At 47.3% G+C, this 21,847-nt stretch overlaps 2 protein-coding genes across 3 annotated transcripts; one reads left to right on the forward strand and one right to left on the reverse strand.

The window, feature by feature from the left end:
- Positions 1 to 10,152: 10,152 nt before the first annotated feature.
- On the reverse strand, positions 10,153 to 10,590 carry LOC132017715 (histone H2A type 1-B). Its single transcript, XM_059399686.1, has one exon. It carries the CDS (start codon positions 10,558 to 10,560, stop codon positions 10,168 to 10,170), a length of 393 nt encoding a protein of 130 aa, XP_059255669.1. The 5' UTR covers positions 10,561 to 10,590; the 3' UTR covers positions 10,153 to 10,167.
- A 252-nt stretch (positions 10,591 to 10,842) lies between these two features.
- On the forward strand, positions 10,843 to 19,974 carry LOC132017716 (histone H2B type 1-K). 2 transcript variants are annotated; one of them, XM_059399688.1, is made up of 2 exons: positions 10,843 to 11,288; positions 19,886 to 19,974. In XM_059399688.1, the coding sequence occupies exon 1, from the start codon at positions 10,884 to 10,886 to the stop codon at positions 11,262 to 11,264; it is 381 nt and encodes a 126-aa protein (XP_059255671.1). In that variant the 5' UTR covers positions 10,843 to 10,883; the 3' UTR covers positions 11,265 to 11,288; positions 19,886 to 19,974. The 2 variants fall into 2 exon arrangements, with proteins under 2 accessions (XP_059255671.1, XP_059255670.1); XM_059399687.1 differs by lacking the exon at positions 19,886 to 19,974 and adding an exon at positions 17,115 to 18,347 and having other exon boundaries at positions 10,844 to 11,288.
- Positions 19,975 to 21,847: the final 1,873 nt, after the last annotated feature.

Raw genomic sequence — 21,847 nt, forward strand, 5'->3', positions numbered from 1 at the left:
TTCAGGACATACCGTCTCAAAATAGGCCTCTTCGGTGTGGAGGGCAGCAGAAGACGTCCCCCCACCCCCCAACCAAATGCGCCTCTTTGTCTAAGGACTGTATGCGAGCAGATGATTTTTAAGAAACACCAACTCGGGAGAAACTCTAAAATCTTCCTAACGGGACATTTTAACATTCATGAAGGAGACCTCAACCTCTAAGTGTCGCCCTCTCTGCAGCAGGAAGAGAAGGACGACTAAATCACCAGACATTCCTGTCCTTGGGAAAGCCCCAGCCTAATTCGGCATCACAACCTTGTTTCCCGTCTTTTTCCCGCCAACCCCAGGCTGGCTTCCCGGGCACTCCCTTCCCAGGCCAACATCTGTTAGCGGAAGGGGGTCTTTCCTGGGGTGGCTGGGGCCTCTTCGGGGAGTTCCGCTCAGTTCTTCAGAGCATCTCCCAAGTACACACGAGGGGTCCATGTCATTAAACTGCTCTTTGTTTTCCTCCTTAATCTGTCTTTTATTATAAGGGGAAGTTCATAGCACCTAGAAGGGTAGAGGGGAAATTATTTTTCCTCCCCTACACTGTTCTGTTTACTACATCAAAATTTTAAATTGTAGTTGCCTTCAGGTCATAATTTGGCACTGTGGGTTCCATTATTTCTTTTCAAAAGTTTCTGATCTAGTTTCACACTCCTTTTATGTGTGTGTGTACGTTTAGAATCACTGTAGCAGTTTTGAAAAATAAATCTCTTTGAGCTTCTGATCATGATTGCATTAACAATAAATTAATTAAAATACAACGAAAGCCCTACAAAAATAAAGTACTTAAATTCAGAAATGTGCTTTTAGTTGCTTTTAAGCCTTTTAATTTTTAATGACTAAACATTCTATATTTTTATTGTTTTTTAATTTTGGCTTTCATAAGGTATTTAATATGGAATTATTTTTTGCATACATTGAATTTTATTTTAAAAGAAAACAAATACAGAATCATACTCCGAAATTCTTGAAACTAACATAGTTTTGTAAACTGTAACTAATGTCACCCATTATTCAACTGTTTTAGAAAGTGCTTAAGAGCTGAAACTCGAGTTAGAAAAATTTGATTTTAAGTTGCATCTCTTCTACCAATTGGCTTTTGGACACTTGCTTATGTCTTCTAAACCTTTGCTCATCAAGAGTGGGAATAATATAATAACAATACTTAACTCATAAAGCTATTTTAAGAGCTAATGCAGGGGCACCTGGGTGGCTCAGTCTGTTAAGCGTCTGACTCATAATTTCAGCTCAGGTCATCTCCGGGTAGTGAGTTCAATACCTACATCAGACTCCATGCTGAACTGCAGCCTGTTTGGGATTCTCTGTCTCCCTCTACCTCTTCCCCATGCATGTTTCTTTCAAAAAATAAATAATGGAGATACTTTATATAATATACTGAGTCTACAGAGCACATACCTCCTGTCTGTGATTGCTGTGGCCACTTACGCTGTCTGTCTTGGCGCGTGACTGCAATTCAGATTTAACTGTAGGACATACAAAGATTTCAAGAGGCTGTGAAAATAAATTTATTCCAACAGACTAGGAATGCCAAAGAAGCTGATTTTCATTAAGACATCCATGAGTAATAAGTAAACATTGGCTGCTATGTACAGGGGTGGAGAGGAACACTAACCCTCTCCGGCTAGTGACTTGGTGATGAGAAGGGTATGATGAAGGGAGTGAAGGGTACAGCATCATGACTGATTGGGTCCCCAGAGACTTCAGGTCCAAGAATACCCGTGAGGCCAGCCCACCAGGGGCGAAACTGATCCTATCCCTGCGGCCTCTGATCCTACTGTATGGCTCTTTGCCTCTCTGTCTCCGATCCGTCCCTGACATATTCCCACCCCCCACCCCCGAACAGGTAACTCCAAACTGCCATCTGGAGCAGGGGCGATGACCTATCTGTGGCTACTTCTTGCTGGGGAGGGGCACCGATGGGTTCAGAGGTCTGTCCTGAGGCCCCTACAGAAGGCAGGATTGCCATCTGTGGCTGCCTAGACAGGACCAATGCTGTCCTGATGGACTCTAAAGGAGAAGAAACAAGTTGGACAAGGGCATTTAGAATACAAGGTCAGAAGGGAAGCAGGAGGAAGAGGACGAATTCTGGGGTCATTAATGGCCATAGTCAGTGTCTCTGCTGGATCCAAAGGGAGGTCCACCAGAAGGAGGGGTCCTCTATTTGGGCCACCAGGCTACCTGACAAATCTGACGAGGCACCCCCTGACCTGTGTTGTTAATATAAAAGCGGCTTCCTGGAGGAGGCTGCAGGTGTCCCCTGCCTGGGAGCATGGGAGGACAGGAGGTCCCAAGGTCCAGAACCCGGGGATTCTGGAGGGCCACACCCTCCAAACAGAGGGAGTCCTCGGGTCTCTATATCCAAGGCTCGGACTGGTTTCCGACCTGCGGCATGTGGCCGGCCCCGGGGGCCTGGGGCCCAAGCGGAGCTAGGTAGGCGAGTGAACAGCGCCCTGTCCACTGCGCAGGTAAGAACGCGCGCGCCCTTCTCCCACAGTAGAAGAACAGACCGTCCTCTGCTCGGAGGCTTAGGTGGAACCCATACTTAAAGAGAAGCTTCGGCGGGGAGGTCAAGGCCGCGCCTGACAACTTCCTCCATATCAGGGAAGCATCGAACCGGAGCCGCTCGCCCGCCGTGACGGCAAGTGAGCTGGAAGGATAGATTTTCAGGAAGAATTCTTGGGACGAGAGGAGCAAACCTCTGGCCAACCCTAGTGTAGAGGAATTGCAGGACTCCGGGGACCACCCTGCTGAGCAGGAGTTGTTAGCGGGGGTCCAAAAAGATGTCTTTTCCTTTAGGGGATCCTGGGCCCGGAAAAAGAGGTGCGGCTGATCAGGGTCTTTGTAGGCGCTGAGCGAGTTGAAAAGGGAGCTATTCCAGGGCTCCTCTGCGACGCTTGAAGGGATCCGGAAGGTGAAGTTGCACTGGGACGTGGAAAGGTTTCCTACAAAAATCCCCGAGTTCGGACTGTAGGTGTTTTCGCAGCAAATAGGGAATATTGTTGAGGTACTGATCCGGAGCCGAGCTAGCCAAGCAAGGTCTGGGGTGTTGTCGGACCAGGGGACACTGGCTACTTTGGTTTCCATGTCCTTCTTCCAAGCTTTAAAAAATAGTTGCTCGATATTTTGATTGGGGAATGAATTAATATAGGAGACAAAAGGAGTGACAGAGTAATTAGCCCGCAGCCAGACCTCAATAGGGGCGGGCACAGCGGTCCCTACTGAGTCTTTCCCACATACCTGACAATCAGTCAAATTGAAGGGCGTGGTACTGGGTTGAACCCATGCTTGGGTCCCTGCAGATGAGTGGCAATGTAGAAGTTTGGGAAGAGAAAGAAGGAGAAAGAGAACAAATGCATTCAAGGGCATCTTTGATCGGGGGTTGAAGTACTTAGCTTGGTGTCGTTGGCTTTTCTGTTTTTTAAAGATGCATTTAAGCCCTTCCTTGCTCGCAGTGGTATCTTCTTCCACTGGAAACCAGGGCTTGACCCTAGAATAGTGGATCCAGGCCTTGACCTTGGGTTCCTTGACAGCCGTTGGGGAGGCTAAGGCGACTGCGTGTGCGCCCTCTTAGACAGGCTCTAGAGACAAAGAAAAGAGGAAAGATCTTTAACAAGCACTTGGTCCCTGGGATGACCGGGAACGGTTGGTTGTCTTGGAGCTGAGGGTTAGGAAGCGCCCAAGGAGCTCATGGAGACCTTGCCAGAGGGATGACATGATTTTGTCAAAGCCTCCCTTGTGCACCAGCAGGTCATTTACACAGACGGGACTCCCATACAAGACCTGGAAGGGGCTCCAGCCCGTTTCCACAGGGACATTTCTAATCCGGAGTAAGGCAATGAGGAGTACAGACCAGGGGAGTCCCAGCCAAGGGATGGTTTCACTTAATTAGTGCCTTTACCCACCCTGAGGCCTTCTGGTTCTGTAGGGGAAGGTCTCTGCCCAGCGTGGGATGGTTATCTACCCAAACCCAGAGGCTTTGGGACCCTTGTGCCTCAGGCATACCTGTGAAATCCATTCGCTAATCACCAGTCTTCCCCAGGCCAGCTCCCCACTCACTGTCTGCCTCTGGGGATTTGGGGATGAGAGTACGGGTTATGTGTTTCCTGTGGCAGACTTCACAAGTCTTTAAAAGGTACTTAAAGGTTTTGTCCAGGATTTTTCCTGTAGAAAGCATGTGGGTCATCTGCAAGGTTTTATCCCATCCCAGATGGAGGGTTTGATGTAGGCTTTTCCCAACCTTCTCTTGGTTCGCTGCCCAGGGCTAAGCCTACATTCTTACCCTGGAGTCGGCCTGGAGGGTGAGGGTTATTGCCTCCTTCTAATGCCCATTGTTTTTTCTCTGTGTGGGAGCAAGTTTTCCCCTGGGTTTGGAGCCAGCTAGATTAGGGAGGCAACCACAGGGGCAGCCGAAAACTTGGCGGCAGATTTCGCTGCATCCGCCAGGCAGTTCCCTTCCAGCACCTCACCTGTTCCTCTCTGGTGTCGCTTTCTCCCACCTCTCGGGGGTAGGGTATGGCCTGTAGGGGCGGGTGATTTCTGGGTGATATTTAGTGGGGGAACCTGAGGCAGTTAGACACTTTCTCTCCTTCCACCTTGTGCCGCGGGCATGCAAAGGCAGGAAGGCGTGTTTGGAGTCGGTAAAGACATTGCCACTTTTGTTTTCTACTGAGTTCCATCGCCCGGCTGAGTGAGGGCTGTGGTTGGAGGCGGGGCTCGATCCAGACAGCACGGGATCTCGTTTCTGGTGATGTGGTAAAGTGACCACAGCACACCCAGCCTTTCGGGTGCCTTGCTCAGCAAATGGGCTTCCTTTGTGAATAGGGTCCCCTCCAAATTCTCTGTTGGGGTCCCCTTTAGGTTCTCCCAATAGCACAGGTTTGAGCTATGATGTGTTGATGGCCGTGCACTGGCTCTGTGCCCTCTTCTGGAAGGAAGGGGTCAGGGTTTAAAGTGGAGCGAGTTTTTATTTGCACGACTGGACCTTCCAGCAAGAGCGCTGGGTGCGGTGGAAGGCGGCTCTCCGTGAGCCCACGGTCACTTTCCGTGGAGAGGAGGCCTTGACAGTTATGCGGGAGGGGTGTGTGCAGCAAGATCCCATCCCAGAGTTAATTCGTAGCTTCGGGGATTAAAGGTGCTGAGGTGGCCACAGCCCTAAAGGACTCTGGCAGCCCACAGGCCACCAGGTCAAGGTCTTTGCTTAAAGATCCCACTGGCTATGGAGTGGGCTCCCGGGCCTAGGTTAGAATACCCAAGATCACTCCCTTCTTCTTGGTCACATCTAAGTTGTAAGACCTCCCTGTAGGGAGGCTTAAAGCTGGGGCACTGAGCTTTTTACTTTTTAAAAGATTTTATTTATTTATTTGACAGAGACAGAGAGAACACAAGTAGGGGGCGCGGCAGGCAGAGGAGAAGCTGGCCCCTTGCTGAGAGGGGAGCCCAGAGCCGGGCTTGATGCCTGGAATGGACCTGAGCCAAAGGCAGATGCTTAACGGACTGAGCCACCCAGACGTTCCTTGATGAGGTCTTTAGAAGCCCTTTCTGAGTCTGGGTTCAGTATTAATGAGCAGGTTTCCAGCATGTCCTGTCCTTCGATCAATTGACAAAGAGGACACATGATTTCCCATACCCCAGTGTCCATAAGCGACGTACACAGTGAAGCCTGAAAAATCTCTCAACCAGTTAAGGGTTTTGAGGAGATGTTACAAGGCAATGGGGCTGTACCCTATGTTCCTCTGAAAGACCCAGACCTAGGTATTGGACACGTGTCTCACATAATCGAGCCTTAGGCTGGCAGACCTTCTATTCCCCCCATACTCTGAAAATGTAGAAACTTTTGGGTGCCAGTTTGTATACTCGGCTCAGAGGGGGCTTATAGCAGGAGACGGTCCACACCGTGAAAATTCTCACACCTGAAAATTCTGCACAATTTTAGGACAGGGCCTGTCCAAATAAGTGGGGACTATCTCAGAACCCTTGAGGTAGAACTGTCCGTGTGATCTAGGCGGTCGGATTTGTGGGCTCCTCGACTGCAAAGAGAAACAGAGTCTGGATGGAGTGGCTTGCGAAAGAAGGCCTCTTGTAAGCCTAGGACTGTAAAGGAGCTTGTGCCAGGGGTATCGTGGCAGCAGTGTGTAAAGGTTGGGGACGACAGGACGACTTGGGACCACGCCCTCATTAATAATTCAAGATCTTGTACCAATCTCCACTCCCCGTTAGGTTTTGTATCCCCAAAACTGGGGTGTTTCGTGGGCTGTTGCATTCTTTTAAGACCCCCACCCCTACCCCCAGCTTCTTTAGATTATTTATGGGATTTTTTAGGCCCTTTTTTGCTTCTGGTTTTAGAGGGTACTTGTTCTGACAGGGGCAAGTTGTGGGATCTTTAAAGTATTTGTGAATGGGCACTGCAGGTAAGGCCCAACCCACTGCTGAGTTGCCCAGACCTGGGGATTAGTATGAGCCTCTAATAAGGGGAGGCGACTGCCCGTCTGTCCAGGGGCCATCAACATGAGTGTTCCCAAATTGGCCCATAATATCTCTATCTAAGAGAGGTATGGGGCTGTCAGGCATTAACAAGGAATGAGAGAAAATTAGATCGCCCCAGATGCATCCCAGGGGGAGAGAAAAAAAAAACTGATTCTGGGCTGTCCAGCAATGCTCTGAACAACGGCACAGAGGCTGGGCGGTGGGCGCCGGGGTGGGGAGGAGAACAGGGAAGGTGGAAGGAAACGGACTGCCTTTCCCTCTGTCTCGTGAGTTACCCGAGGCTCTGGGTCCCAAAGGCAAGCTGCCCCAGGGACGCCCCTGTGAAGAGCTCCGGGCCCCATCATACCCCGTTGGGGGTGCTGAGCTCTCATTGGAGCCCTCGAAGATGGAGGTCCTCGAGGGCATTCGGATTTCCAGGGTCCTGCACAAGCAGGACAGGACTTGGGGGCTTTCATTTTGGGTGTCTCCTTTGAGGGCATCCCGGCTGCCAGTGCTCTGGGCGGCCACAGACGAGGCATCTGGTACCGGAGCCTTGGGGTAAGGGTGGGGGCTGATGGGTAACGGCTTATAAGGCCACAAGTGGACCCTACAAATTCTTTCCCAGCCTCTTCTCTTGTTCCTCACTCTCCTCTTGGCCCTGGTTGTAAAAGACCCAGTTAGCAGCTCCGAAGAGCTCTTCTAGGGCCCCCTCAGGGCCAGCGGTCAACTTCTGCAGGTTTTCCCGAATATCTGGGACTGACTGGATCACAGTTTTGTCTTGGGCATGATCTCGGCCTTGGGAGAATCAGGAGAGACAGCTGTATGTTTCATGAGAGCCTCCCTCCTCTCTAGGAGGCTGTTGTGTTTTCCACTGGAGTCTGGGTGGGGGTGGGGAGCCTGACAAGATTCCGGACTCGAAACTTTTTAATCCCACCAGGACGTAGGCCTGGAAGTGACCCAGGTACCAGTTTCTGAGGGGATCGTTAGGGTCCCAGTTGGGATCTTGGGCCCCAGTTGAGAACTGGAAGTACCCCATGGGCCCAGCGGTGCCTGGGAATTACTCAGCTGTTTGTCCCCATTCTCTCCGCGGTGCCTAGGACTCCGCATTTGTCCGCCTCAGAGAGTGAGTGATTTAACAGGAGCATTTCCTCCTTCCCAGTTAATTCAATCACAAGTAAGATTTTGGGAGGCTTCTGTATAGGGTTTTTGGAAAGCTTCCCAAGGTCCCCTTAATCTCTGGTCTTGCAGTGACATGGACACCTGTACCCCAGCCATAGCGGCAGCTGCCCTTGGTCCTCCTCTGGGTCCTGTATATTGTTGCAAGACATAGAGCCCAGAGCGCAGCAGGGGATCTGGGAGAGCCGGACAGGAAAGGGACAGAGACCCCAGGGAAGATGGGGCTGGGGCTGGAAATCCTCTGTGGACACCATTTGCCTGTCTGCCTTTGGCGTGGGTGTGGGGTCCCTGTGTTCCTCACCACCCCCTCCCCCACTGCTCTCTACCCCCCCCACCGGGTCCAGCCGTGAGAGAGAGCAGGCAGGAGGCTGGCACAGGCCCTTATTTTCCCTTAAGGCCCAGAAACCCTGCACATGGGGTACTTCTCCCCATATCCCTCACGTTTGCAAAACCAGTCCCGTTGCAACAGGGTCTTATAACTGACGTGTCCCTCAGGCCGCTATGTCTCCTCCTCCAGTCTGTGTTGTGGCCATGCCGTGGAACCAAAGAAAAGAATTTGCCTTTTCTTTAGGGGGTTGCGGGTCAAACCATTCCAATTACTCAGGAAGCGCCCCCGAGGAGCACCAGCTCGGGTCAGGGGACTGAGACCCCCGTCCACGGGAAGGGGGTCAATGGCTCCCCTAACCTCATTCCTCATAGTTGACCAGGAGGCCTTCATCCTGACCCAGTGTCCTGGGTGTCTTTGCGACTGGGAGCCAGGACTGCTGTCCCTTCTGTGAGGTGCTAGTTAGTCACTCTAACCGGGCTTGATCCTACCTCTCGGGAGCCACCCTGCCTGTCCTGACTTTTACTGTCTCTGCATTTCCCAGCCAGGGGACGGGCCATGACCCAGTAAGGCCCCTTTAGTGGCGGGTGGATGTGCCAGACTTTTCCGGGCCCAGTGGACGCCAGCGTGATGGACAGAATAAAATCGCTCTGTTTGACAGACCTGTTGTAAAAGGCTAACAAAGGCCAATTTCTGGAGGCACAGGATGGGCTGCGGGGACGGGGCACACGGCCGAGGTAGAAGTCCGTTCCCTTGTCCTTCTCGACACTACCTACACACATGTGTTCAGCCGGACGGGGGTCCATCCTAGGACGGTCACAGCTGAGCAGAGGGGCAGGCACCTCGCCAAGTGGAACAAAATGGCGCTGGTGGGTCCTGGAGGGTGTCCCTCACCCCGTCAGGCAAGCCCGATCCACAAGGTGTGGGGTATAGTGACCTTCACACAAAAACGAGAAACATGCTCTGTGGCTGGAGGGTCACAGGTAGAACAGTGCGTGCGGAACCCCAGTAAGGGGTTATAAGATGAGGGGAGCTGAGGGGCTATTCCTAACAAGTTCTGGGCCAGATCCCGGAGGACACCATGTGCCTAAGTGCTCTGTCCACTTGACCGGGCAACGGGTGAAGGAGCAGGACCCTGGCGGGGAGGGCGGAGGTAGACGCTGCTCCTTCCTGCAGCAGGAGACTGCGGGTGCCATCCCTTGGAGGCCGCTGGCAAGGGGATGTCTGGGGGGACCCTCCTGGGGTTTTTGCATTCCTTCTCTTAGAGGACGGATCTGTGGGAACCTATCACCCGAGATTTGAGGGCCGCAGCAGTGCCATTCACTCGGAGATGATGAGGCCCATTTTGTTGACTGTAACAGAGACACTGGCTGTCCACTACTCACGGTTAGACGCCTTGATGACGACCAGAGATCCCGGAGTCCCCAAGAAAATGTTTCAGGATTTTTTTTATCGCAGCTTTCTGGTGCCCAGGGTCGTCGGTCCTGCCGCTCGGAGAAATAAAGAGGGAGACCAGACACAGAGTGAGGGGCAGCAGACAAAGGGTTAAGAGGAGAGATAAGCTCTTCACAGGGAGAGGGGTATCCAAGAATGACCCCTTTCCACCCCCAGCAACTTTCAGTTTTAGCGCAGTTTTAGTCGGGGCTGTTTAGGATTTCTTCAGGTCTTTGTCTGATTGGCCCGGGGCAAACTTCCAGCAAGACTATGCTCCCCAGCCCAGCCCCCTTGGGTTGTTTCTCCTCTGGTATTCAGGGCCCAGCCCCCTGGGGTTTTTTCCTCTGTGGTATCCCAGGGAGGCCACGCAGATAAGGATCTTACCCCGTGTGTGGCCTCAGGTCCTACTAGATCCCTGACTGTCCCTGCCATAACAGGACAAGCTTGTGCTCCAGATGGACCTTTGATCCTGCAGAGGAATCGGGATACCCCAGTTTTGCTCACATGGGTTCATTAGAGCAAGGTTGTCTCTTGGGCCAAACGACAAACTTATAAATACCTTAGGCAAGCTTTTCTTTGCTTTACAGGATTTGTCAGTATTTAATACTTTGCTATGCCAACAATGTGACTTAAAGGCACAGCTCCTTTTGTTGATTAAGAGAGTGGCTCTGAAAAGAGCCTTTTGGTTTGTACAGGAGATTTGAGCTGTGCACTCGGCCAGTCTTCTATTTGCCCTTGGCTTTATGGTGGCTCTCGGTCTTCTTGGGCAGCAGCACGGCCTGGATGTTGGGCAGCACGCCGCCCTGCGCGATGGTGACGCGGCCCAGCAGCTTGTTGAGCTCCTCGTCGTTGCGGATGGCCAGCTGCAGGTGGCGCGGGATGATGCGCGTCTTCTTGTTGTCGCGCGCCGCGTTGCCCGCCAGCTCCAGGATCTCGGCCGTCAGGTACTCGAGCACGGCCGCCAGGTACACGGGCGCGCCGGCCCCGACCCGCTCCGAGTAGTTGCCCTTGCGGAGCAGGCGGTGCACGCGGCCCACCGGGAACTGCAGACCCGCCCGCGACGAGCGCGTCTTGGCCTTGGCGCGCGCCTTGCCGCCCTGCTTCCCGCGTCCGGACATCCCGAGGTCAAAAGCGCCACTAGCAAATGCAGCGAGGGAGGGGCAAGGACAGTAGCTTTTATAACCGTTCTAGGGCGCGAAAAACAAGGTTTGGCGTTGCTTAAGGAGGCACTTTCATCTCAACCAATGGAAATGCGACCCTGGGATCCGTGCGTTCTGATTGGGCAGCACGAATGCCCGAATTCGGGGGGGATAGTCACCAATCAGAAAGGAGTGTAGCTCACACCGTATTTGCATAAGGGCTTCTATATAAGACGGGGAAGCGGCGCCTTGCTCGCTGTTACTTTCTCTTGTCCCCTGAGCGCGTTCCGAGTGTCTCCAGCATGCCTGAACCCGCCAAGTCGGCGCCGGCCCCGAAGAAGGGCTCCAAGAAGGCGGTGACCAAGGCGCAGAAGAAGGACGGCAAGAAGCGCAAGCGCAGCCGCAAGGAGAGCTACTCGGTGTACGTGTACAAGGTGCTGAAGCAGGTGCACCCCGACACCGGCATCTCGTCCAAGGCCATGGGCATCATGAACTCGTTCGTCAACGACATCTTCGAGCGCATCGCGGGCGAGGCGTCCCGCCTGGCGCACTACAACAAGCGCTCGACCATCACGTCCAGGGAGATCCAGACGGCCGTGCGCCTGCTGCTGCCCGGGGAGCTGGCCAAGCACGCCGTGTCCGAGGGCACCAAGGCCGTCACCAAGTACACCAGCGCCAAGTGAGCCCGCCGGCTGCAAGAGCAATCGGTAAGGCTCGGCACACACCCCAAAGGCTCTTTTCAGAGCCACTCAGTGTTCTAAAGGGACCTGGCACTCATTCATCCTGTGTTGTTTATTTGCTGCAAAGAAACTGAATTCCATGTTTTCACCTCTCGATAAGTTAGTAGGATGTATGGGAAACTGAAGTAGAACCGGAGACCTATTTAAATGGATTTTCATCAGGAAGGATACGGTCATTATCAGACAATTCGGGTAAAATAAAATATTCTTGGTCTCCAAAGCAACACCTGGTCACCTTTGAAAATTTCCCCTGGCAAAATGTTTTATTAATAAGGCCTCGAGCGCTCTGTCCTTAATTCTCAGGTGTACCTTGCTGAGGGAGCAACGGGCACCCGCTAAAAGACGCACAAATTGTCTTTATTCACTTAAGTTATTTTGGGGGTGCTGCTGGCTGCTCCCTGCAGCGTGTATTTTACATACACTGAGAAAGGCAACAAAATAATGGAAGCAAGGTCCCGATTGAGCAATCCGACGGCTCGTTGTTGTGAGCGCCAGGGGGGACCCCGCGCGGGCAGTTTGAAGTCGCCCCCACCCCCCGCACCCAGCCCCCGCGACTGCCAGTCTGGCCTGACCGGGTCCTTGCACGCAGCCCGGCCACGACTCCCTCGTTTCTCTGAGTGAAATTCCTCTCCTGGGAAGGACTGGGCTCCGATTCCTACCCTCCGGGTCAGAATCCACTCCGTATCTTCGTTCTGTCACTTGCACTCTGTTGGAAGAGGTTTAAAAAAACGTAAAAGGGCCGCGGAAGCCCTGTGCCTTTGTCCCGGATTCCGGAGGTCAAAATCCCTCCTTCCAGTGTAAGCCCTGGGGAAATGGCACTTTTAAAAATACTTTGGTCTTTGCTAGGAATGGGGTGGTGGTGGTGGTGGTGGTGGTGGAGGAAACCCTGAATTGTATTTGCTGAAGTTTTTGATAATATCCTTTATCCAATAACGGAGCCCAGGTGTTGGCACGAGACTATTCCGGTCGCTTAGAACAGGAGACACAGGAGAATGGAGCAGTTCTATTCTTAATAGCAAAATAGAAGAAGCAACCATATGCACCGCCAAAAGAATCAACAAATTTAGTGAGATACAGTCACCCAATAGGAGTCTAGTGAGGGCGGGAAATGAGTAAATACACAGTAATATTTGGTTGAATTTCAGAAACCCGAATCTCAGAAGGTTCATATATGATACCACTTTAAAAAGCTCAAAAATAAATTATTACTTAAGCATATAGAGAAGCACATGCAAGTGTATGATTCAAAAATCTTTTTAAGAGTTTCATGAATTAGTTTTTAAAAATCAGGTAGTGAACGCGGCAGTGACAGTCACAGCAAGAGGATGTAGACAAGAACAGAGGTAAACACAAATTGTGGCCAGCTTTCTAGATTTAGTGCTAGACGTTCCATCGTGAGTGTTTGATATAATTTGTTTTATAGGTAAGATGTATGTTACATATGTTCTCTTTATATGTTGAGTGCGGTGCTGAAAACTATCCTAGGCAAAGTATCCTTGCATAAAAACAAGTTCCAAGCATCATCTGCTTTGTCATAAAGGTAATTCTATAAAGGAGAATTCCAAACCTTACGGTGTTAATGCAGATAGAATTACTTTCTTTTAGAGAATGGGAGAAAAGGAAGGCTGACAGTTCACTAAAAAGGCCCATGAATTTAGAATACTCAAGATTTGGGTTACAATTAACCCAGTTCCTCCAGCTCTTGTAAACTTTGTCTACTCAGGTTTTCAAAATCTTTGTGGCAGCTTTCTGACCGGACTGTGCATAAGGAGGTAATGTGTGCATGTGTGTATTTCTTATGTGTTTCGTGTATTCATGTAAGTGTATGTGTGTATATCCCTCCCTCAATTCTGTTAGAAAAGAAATTACACTTTTTAAATTAAGGTATCTTCTCTCCTTCCATCATCACATCAAGGTAGTTGATGATGGTAAATTCACCATATATTGGGTTCTTTTAATCACTACTTTTCAGAGCACAGAAGCCTTTGATCCTGTCCATTAATCTATTAGTGGACATTACAGATACACATACAGGTACAGATAGAGGTATAGGTATAGACAGGTGTGCTTTGTCTATGTACTGCCGAAGCGAGCACTAGACAGGTGTGCTTTGAATGACTTGCAGTTGTCAGCGGGACTGATACCTAGAAGACTATGGGGCGGGTGGGGCTGAACCCTGCAGAATGGACAGGAGGAAGCAGAGGGAATTTGTGGCCCTTCTGTGAAAGGTTCACATAGCAGGTCCATTACAGTCCAGTATTTAGAAACCTAAATTTCCTAAAAAGAGAGAAAAATAAAAAAAAGAACTCAAAGCTAGATTGTATGGGTTATTTCTGCCTTGGTGATCCAGGCATCTAACCCTCTGTTGTTCAAGGTATCTTGATTAATTTGTGTCATTGCTGATACGTCTTGGGAAATGGACTTGAGCTCAGCCAGACCTGGATGTCACTTTACTACTTTATACTGGAACAGCTGCTGCTTTGATAATTCACATGATTTGCCTCTGATAATATTGTTTTCCCCTAAAGAACAATTCTTAGAACACAAAAGAACAGATGGAACATTAAAATAGATGTGAGAGTCCTATCCTAAAGGAGAGATTTTTTTTCCCCAAGTTATGTGACCTAAAACTGGCCTTTGTCCAGCTTCATTGAAAACTCCCTTCCACAGAGGTTGGACAAAATGTACTGACAAAGCTTAACTCTTTTTCCACTCCTTTCTAGATTCTGTGCAGTTTGTCATCCTTTAATTAGGACATTGTTTCGGGCACATTAAGTTCATTTGACCACAGCTTACTGTGTTACATTTTAGGTTCCTAAATGTGGGAGATGCCTGCATCTCGTTATCCATAACAGTCCAAACAATCTCAAATGTGTATTTTTTCTGCAGATCACTAGTTTATCCATTTTCTGATACCTTTCAACTTTGATTTCAGAGGCTTGCCTTTTCTGGCATTGTCACCAAATCAGCCTCTTGGGAGGTTTCAAGAGTAAAGCAGATGTGTGGTATTAAAAAACAAAACCAATTCACAAAACGCACAAGGACATTTTTATCCAGACTTGAATGAGGATAAAAAGTTTCTTTCAACTCCTACAGAGTTAAACACACATGTAAGTATTGCTGGGGTCAGTGAGACTAAAAGGACAAAGGCCCCGCCCCCTGCAGGTGCACTAGAGTTCCCACTGATAGAAGGAAGAATAAAATCAGACCCTCAGCCAAAGGTCTGCATTTACATAAAAAATAAGTCTTTTGATGGAGAAATTATGAAAAGCTATAAGAGGACACTGGAATCTCAAGGATGTTAATTTGGGGAAAACAGCAGGCACAGGGCTGCTGCCACTGGTGAGAGTGGCAGAGAGGTTCGTGACTGTGTTTCTGGACGTCGTTGTGACGTCTGTGCTTGTGCAGCTAAATAAACAGCTTACATTCCTGGGGTTCATTTATGAAAAGCAGTGGTTTCCATAGCTGTCATCCCCAAGGCTCCTCTCTTATATCTAGTATTTTTTAATGGCCCCTTCCCTAGGCTGAAGTTAAACTCTTTGGTAAGAATACCTAAATGCATGCATAATTTTCCAAAATCATGAAACGCCATAAGCGTTCTATAAAAACAAAATAAGAGACAGTTATTTTAACAATAAAAGAGATACTTTCAACATACAAATGTGTGGGCCCCAAACCAAAAAACATAAATTAGAAGCTGGGTATTTGTACTTGGGTTAGTGAGAAATAAAACCAACAGGATGGATGTGCATATAGGTGTGAAAAGATTTCTTATAAGGAACTGGTACATGCGATTATGGAGGCCGACAAGGCTCCAGATATGCAGGCCAAGTCGGCGCACTGGGGACCCAGGGGAGCCAATGGCAAAGTTCCAGTCCCAAGGCCACCAGCAGCTTTGAGAGCCAGGCAGGGCCCATGTCTCAGTCTGAGTCCAAAGGCAGGAAAAAGCCAGTATCCCAGTTCCAAAGCAGCCAGACACCAGGAATTCTTACGCAGGGGAAGGACAGCCTTTGCATTCTATTCCTGATTTCAACTAATTGAATGAGGCGCACCCACATTAGGGAGAATAATCTGCTTTACAAATCAAGCCTAACGATTTACATGTTTTACTCTCATTCGAAAACCCCCCTCACAGAAACACCCACAATGATGTTTGACCAAATATCTGGGTAATACACAGCCTGGTCAAGTAGACACACACACACAGCACCAGGTATCACAGAACCTGTGGATAGAATCATCCTGAAGGAAACAAGGACCTTGTAGATCAACACAGATGATCAAATACCAAGGGACTCACTCTCAGTGATGTGACTTTTTTTTTTTTTTTTTTGAAAATAGTAATTCTTGGGGGACATGTGAAAAGGAAAAATACAACTTCATTTATAAAATGATGCATTGTTGGAAATTTCAGTGCCTATTGAGCTATACACATGCACACGTGCAAAGACCTCGTGCTTCTTTGTGAAAGGAGTCAGGTTCTAGGATTGATTAATAGGTTTTTCACCTTCAGTTTGCTATGGGATGGTTGGAAGTCATGTATAACCGACTCAGTTCTTCATGGGACATCTAACATCCCTGGTCTTTTCCTAACTGTCAGTGGTGCACCTTCCCCCAAGCCCTGGGACAGCCTAAGAACAGTCTGCCTGGTTTCTAGAATGCTCCTAAGGGTCACTATTGTTCTGTGAGGAGACAGACACTGGTTACTTTCATTGCAGAAGCTACAGAATGGGAATGTCGACAGTGGGAGCCACCGTAAGGCTTCCAGGAATGCCGGAATGTCCCCAGATATAGTCTGTGATGCTGAAATGCCCGTTTCGAGGCATCAATCCTGGGTAAGCCAACTGGTCCCTGTGTCTCGTGGAGCTGTCCCAACTCCTTGTGTTCCCAGCAGCTTATCTAGGGACATGTGAACAAGCAGCGGACCTTAATGCGGAGACTAGGTGGATAGCTTTGAAAGCCAAAGTGTCTCTCACTCAGCAGCCCTCTCCAGTGGCCGACTCTCCGACCAGCTCCATCTGCAGGTACACAAGTCACTGGCTTTGACTTTGGGAGCAGCCATGAGATTTACATTCAGCTTGAGCCCAGTGATCAGCAAAGCACAGCAGGACACTGAAATACAAGCGGTGGGTCCGCCTCTGTGGGATCCGTGACACTGTGGGATCCACCGTGACCTTCACGTATGGAAACTCAGCTGTCCTCCAAATACAACACAGAGGCCTGGCAATCCCAAAGGAGTGAACTCCCCGCAGCCACCTCCTGAAGAGGCCTTTGCAACAGTGACCTCATCACACTCACCTCCCGCCTCCCTCCCCTGGTCTCCAGCCCCACCTGACACACGGACCAGTCCCCTCTCCCTAAAATCAGTCAGCGATGTTGCAAAACTCCCCTTTTTGGAACTTCAGCAGTTCGAGAGGAGAACACATGCTCTGGGAAAGAAAGGCCACTGCACCTGCTTGTCCTGGGACAAGCTATCCCCAAACCTCGGTTTTCACTTGTTTTCCTGTCCTTTTTTCCTGAGATGCAGTACCAGCCTAGAAGGAAAAAATGAAAATAAATGTGTCTTTGGGGGGCAGGGGGTGAAGATGGAAGAAGGAGGTCAGCTATCATAGAGTGTGTCCTTGGGGAAAGAGGCCGTGCAAAGAAAACATGGTCATTGTCCTAAAGGACATATATCCCAACACAGGACCACTGAAAGAGCTTTATACATGATCTGTCTGATTCATGCGTCATGATCTCGTGTGCCATATTCTTTCTTCTTTTTAACATTTTATTTATTTATTTAATTGACAGAGAGAGAGAGAGACAGAGAGACAGAGCACAAGCAGGCAGGTGGAAATGAGCTGTGGCTTCCTGCTGGTGGGAATGCAGACTGGAAACGTGCCTTCTACCTTCGAAGGAGTTTGGCCAATTCTTAGAAAACTACACCTGCTCTTCCCACACAATCCTGAAAGCACGTTCTCTGGTATTTACCCAAAGGAGTTGAGAATTTATGCACACACAAAATTTGCACTCAGATGTCCTTCAGTGGGTGAATGGAGAAATCAATGGAGAAATAAACTGTGGTCCATCCAGACAAGGGAATTCTATTCAGCGCTAAGAAGAAATGAGCTCTCAAGCCATGAAGAGACATGGAGGAAACTTAAATGCGTAGGACTAAGTGCCAGGAGCCAATTTGAAGCGGCTACATGCTGTGTGATTCAGCTATGGGGGGAGGGGCCTGCTTCTCCCTCTCCCTCTGCCCCTCCCCCTTTTGTGCTCTCTCAAATTAATAAAATCCTAAGAAGAAAAAGAATAATTTTAATGTCTTGTTATAACAAAACATAGAGACAAAATAATTCCCGGAGGATTTCCTCAGATGCTTAGAATGAAAAAGAATGAAGAAAAATAATCCACTGATAAATGAAGGCTTTTGGGGGGTGTACGTTTTATTTAAAAAATAAATATGATTTTTTTATATCATAGCAACTTTACTTGTAAAAATAATGCAGAATATAAAAATTAGAATATAGGTATGGACTATTCATGCAAATATTAAGGTGTTGCATAAAAATGTTGAGTAATGATAACTTTCTAAAGTCCCTGCACTTGTCTAAGAAAAAGACAACTATGAGTCACACCCCAATTAATATTAGAAATATGTACGTGGGATGTGAATATGGAGTTACACCTAAAATAGGTTAGAACCGAAACAGTCTAGCAGTTTTTGCTGGTTGGTCCCTTTGAAAGTATTTTGAGAATACAAAACTATATAAAATTCTTCCACTCAAATTTGAGGGGTAATGTTTTATAAATGTAACACCAGATTTTTAAAAAAGAATTCTTGATATTTGGTTGCACTGTAGCTTTATCTTAACTTACTCCCCCCCAATATTTTAAATTCATATCTTGAAAATAACAGAACATGAAGATATGCTGTAAGTATCAATGTATTTGTATTAGGCCAAATACAGTTATTTACATTTATTTTCAAGTCACTGAAACTTGACACTGCTTGCAATTTAAATAAACTATATCATAAAATGAGTGTGTGTATATATGGTATGTGTACATAATACGTATCTTATATATACATATAAAACATGTATTATTTATACACAGTTACAGTAAAATATATTCTATTTTAATATTCCCAATACTTTTACTCCTGGGGGATGTCAAAAATTCAATGGCATTGGCTCTCCAGTTTCTGGTTATTTCATGCTCCTGGTTATAGACCAGCCCTGAGATGGAGAGTAGAGATAGATCCTAAGCCTTTGAGGTTTCAGCTATATATTATATGTGTCCAAATATACTATATGCATACATTAATACATACATACATACCTTAAAATAATTATATACATAATACATTTTATATGTTATATTTTTATTTATATTGTATTTAATGGAACTAATGGAATAATCAGAAACTGGACAGTCCATATGACCTTCTCTATTTTTTGGTACCTCTTAGAATAAGAGAGTTAGAAAAATTAAAATTCCATATTCTTTTCAAATAAGTGGTATACAGATGATCATGACTGGGAGAACCATTGGGAACCATACATGCTAACAGCATCCTTAACTCTATTCTGTGGCCTATATATAATTCTTCCAAAAGCTCAAAATGGAATGTAAAAATTATTAAGGTTATATATATATGGATGAGTCCATTGTGTGCTTGCTAAATTTTTTAATTTTACTGTTTTTAAAGACATGTGATTTAGGGGTGCCTGGGTGGCTCAGTGGGTGGCTCAGTGGGTTAAGTCCTCTGCCTTCTGCTCAGGTCATGATCCCAGGGTCCTGGGATCAAGCCCCCGCATCAGGCTCTCTGGAGCCTGTTCCCCACCAACCCTGCCTGCCTGTCTGCCTACTTGTGATTTCTGTCTGTCAGATAGATTAAAAAAAAAAAAAAAAAAAAAAAAAAGACACGTTATTTAGATTGGACAAATCTGGTATGTTAACATTAAGAAGCTAGTGTCTTTTGTTGGCAGAGAAGAATGATGTTATTAAGCTTCAGGCAGAAAAGTGAGTTAGATTAAAAACAAAACAGAACAAAACAAAACAAAACTCTGGGTCCAGATTAAGGACTTTCAGGGGGAAAGGATGCCCTTAGCCTTTTGAAACACCACCTCCTGTTAAGTTGTCTCGAGGTTCCCTGAGTCAGGCAGGTGCACAGTGCTCTGAGAACTCCCTCCCAGAAACCCTAGATGGAGATTGTGGTCTCTATTCAAGAACCAAAAGTTGTCGAAGAGGAGTTGATTACAAGTTTTGAATTAATGGGTCCAAGACATCATACTGACTGAAAGTAAGAACGATCTCAGATGTTTGGACTCACAGTAACAGTAAAATAAAAAAGGGTGTGTGTGTGTGTGTGCGCACCAGAAAGCATGAAAGAAAGCATGTTTAAGTAGTGCTAATGCGAGAATTAAAATGAAACAAACAGAACCATTTAGCTGTCACTTGGAATGGATTCAGCATGTAAACTGGCAGAATTCATGATGCTAATCAATTGGAACCAGTCCTGGAATGGGCTGAATCAGACCTCTACGCTGTGTGTCTCATGACTCCTCTCTCCCCAGGTCTTGCACCTGTCTTTCTGAGGTCAGCATCCCATCCAGAGCAAGCGTCCGTCCTGGTTCTCTGGGAGTTCTGTGTGTACACAGGAAAGATCCACCTCCAGCAGCGTTATAGACCAAGCCTCAAAGAGCTTCCTGAGAAACTCACTGGTGCTCTCTGGTTCACTGAAACTTCATTTCAGGAGAGTAAATTTCATTGACAGTCACCACTGGGAACACAAAGTGATTCGTAAGGAATTCTCAAATGCTGCTGTGTATCAGCTTCTGCCAAAGGCCTCCCCAGCCGTACCCACAACACTATGGTTACTAAGTAAATAAATAAATGTTTGCTTTCTTTTTGTCCAAAAGTTAACAACTCTCAAAATACGATCTGGGGACCCAAGCCTCTTTCTGAGACCCGTTTGGTGGGACTGTGAAGCTAACTGTATTTGTGTGATAATCCTGAAACTTAATTTTTGCACTGCTTTTCACTTGACAGTTATATAGCAATTGATTGAAAGCAGAAACAAATACTGTGCAAGAATCCAGCTGTCTTCTATTAAACCAGATTATTTTTAAAAATATTTTTATTTATTTACTTGACAGACAGAGATCATTAGCAGGCAGAGAGAGAGGGATGTAAGCAAGCTCCCTGCTGTGCGGAGAGCCTGATGCAGGGCTTGATCCCAGGACCCTGAGCCTGAGCCACCCAGGCGCCCCTCTATTAAACCAAATATTAAAGATACTTATGAAATGTAAAACTATGCCACTTCCTTCCCTAAATTTTTTTGATTTTGAAAAATATAGCTATTTTTCTTTTTTCTTTTTTCTTTTGTAAAGGATTTATTTATTTGACAGATCACAAGTAGGCAGAGAGGCAGGCAGAGAGAGCAGAGGCTCAAGTGGGGCTCGATTCCAGGACCCTGGGATCATGACCCGAGCCCAAGGCAGAGACTTTAACCCACTGAGCTACCCAGAAGCCCCAGTTTTTTCATAATACATATATTGACAAAAAATTGGACTTGACCATATGAAAATCACAGTGAACAGAAATGCCACATGGGGACATGAAAGGGTGAGTGATGAACATGAAACAGGATCGATTTCCATCTTTGTGGGAACTTCACTAGGAAAGAGGTGGTGGAGAGCAGAGGATCTTGGTTTAGCCAGGATACATGCACAAGAAGTTAACAGTAGAAAAATTCAACCGGAGATGTAGAGCCTGAATTAGCAGTCCTCATCCATAACTGGTGGAAATAGATGATTAAGTTCTCATTTTCCTCTTTCTCCATCTTTACCCCAACACCATGACGTTGTTTTGTGCAAATGTAGTCCTAGAGTGAGGGAGAAACCAGTTACATACCTTCCATGGATGTTAAGGAGTAACTGAAAGGAAATGTGACTTGGGAAGATTCCTTTAAATCAATTTATGTGACTCACGGAGCATTCTACTGGGAAGGAAGATGGTGACTGAAAAATAGTGGAAAGACCTAAGGAAGATAAATGGAAGCCCTGCCGATAAGATTTTTAATGCAAGTTGAGAGACATTTTTCTTTTTCACCTTAATTTTCAGTTTTCTCACTGATTAACTCAATGGGTGGTTCTTAAAGTTAGAATTTGGATGGTAAATGAAATATGCACAATAAAACAATGTTTTAAAGTATTTTGAGACAGAACACAAGCAAGGGGAGAGGGACAGATGGAGAGGAGTGTTTTGCAGATCTGACCCCAGGACCTTGGGATCATGACCTGAGCCAAAGGCAGACACTGAACCGACTAAGTCACCCAGGCGTCTCTGCACAATAAATTTCTTTTGGAGTGCTTGATGTTTGTAGTATTAAAAAAAGAAAAGAAAAAAAGATCTTACTGAAAACACACAGGACCAGAAAGTACCTTTCACAAATGAAGGGTGTACAAAAGCCTTCAGATGAAAATGTGCTTTTGCCTCTCCGTCAGAATTTCAAAAAAAAAAAAAAAAAAAAAAAA

This window comes from Mustela nigripes, chromosome 5 (genome assembly GCF_022355385.1).
Source record: "Mustela nigripes isolate SB6536 chromosome 5, MUSNIG.SB6536, whole genome shotgun sequence".
Classification (NCBI taxonomy): Eukaryota; Metazoa; Chordata; class Mammalia; order Carnivora; family Mustelidae; genus Mustela; species Mustela nigripes.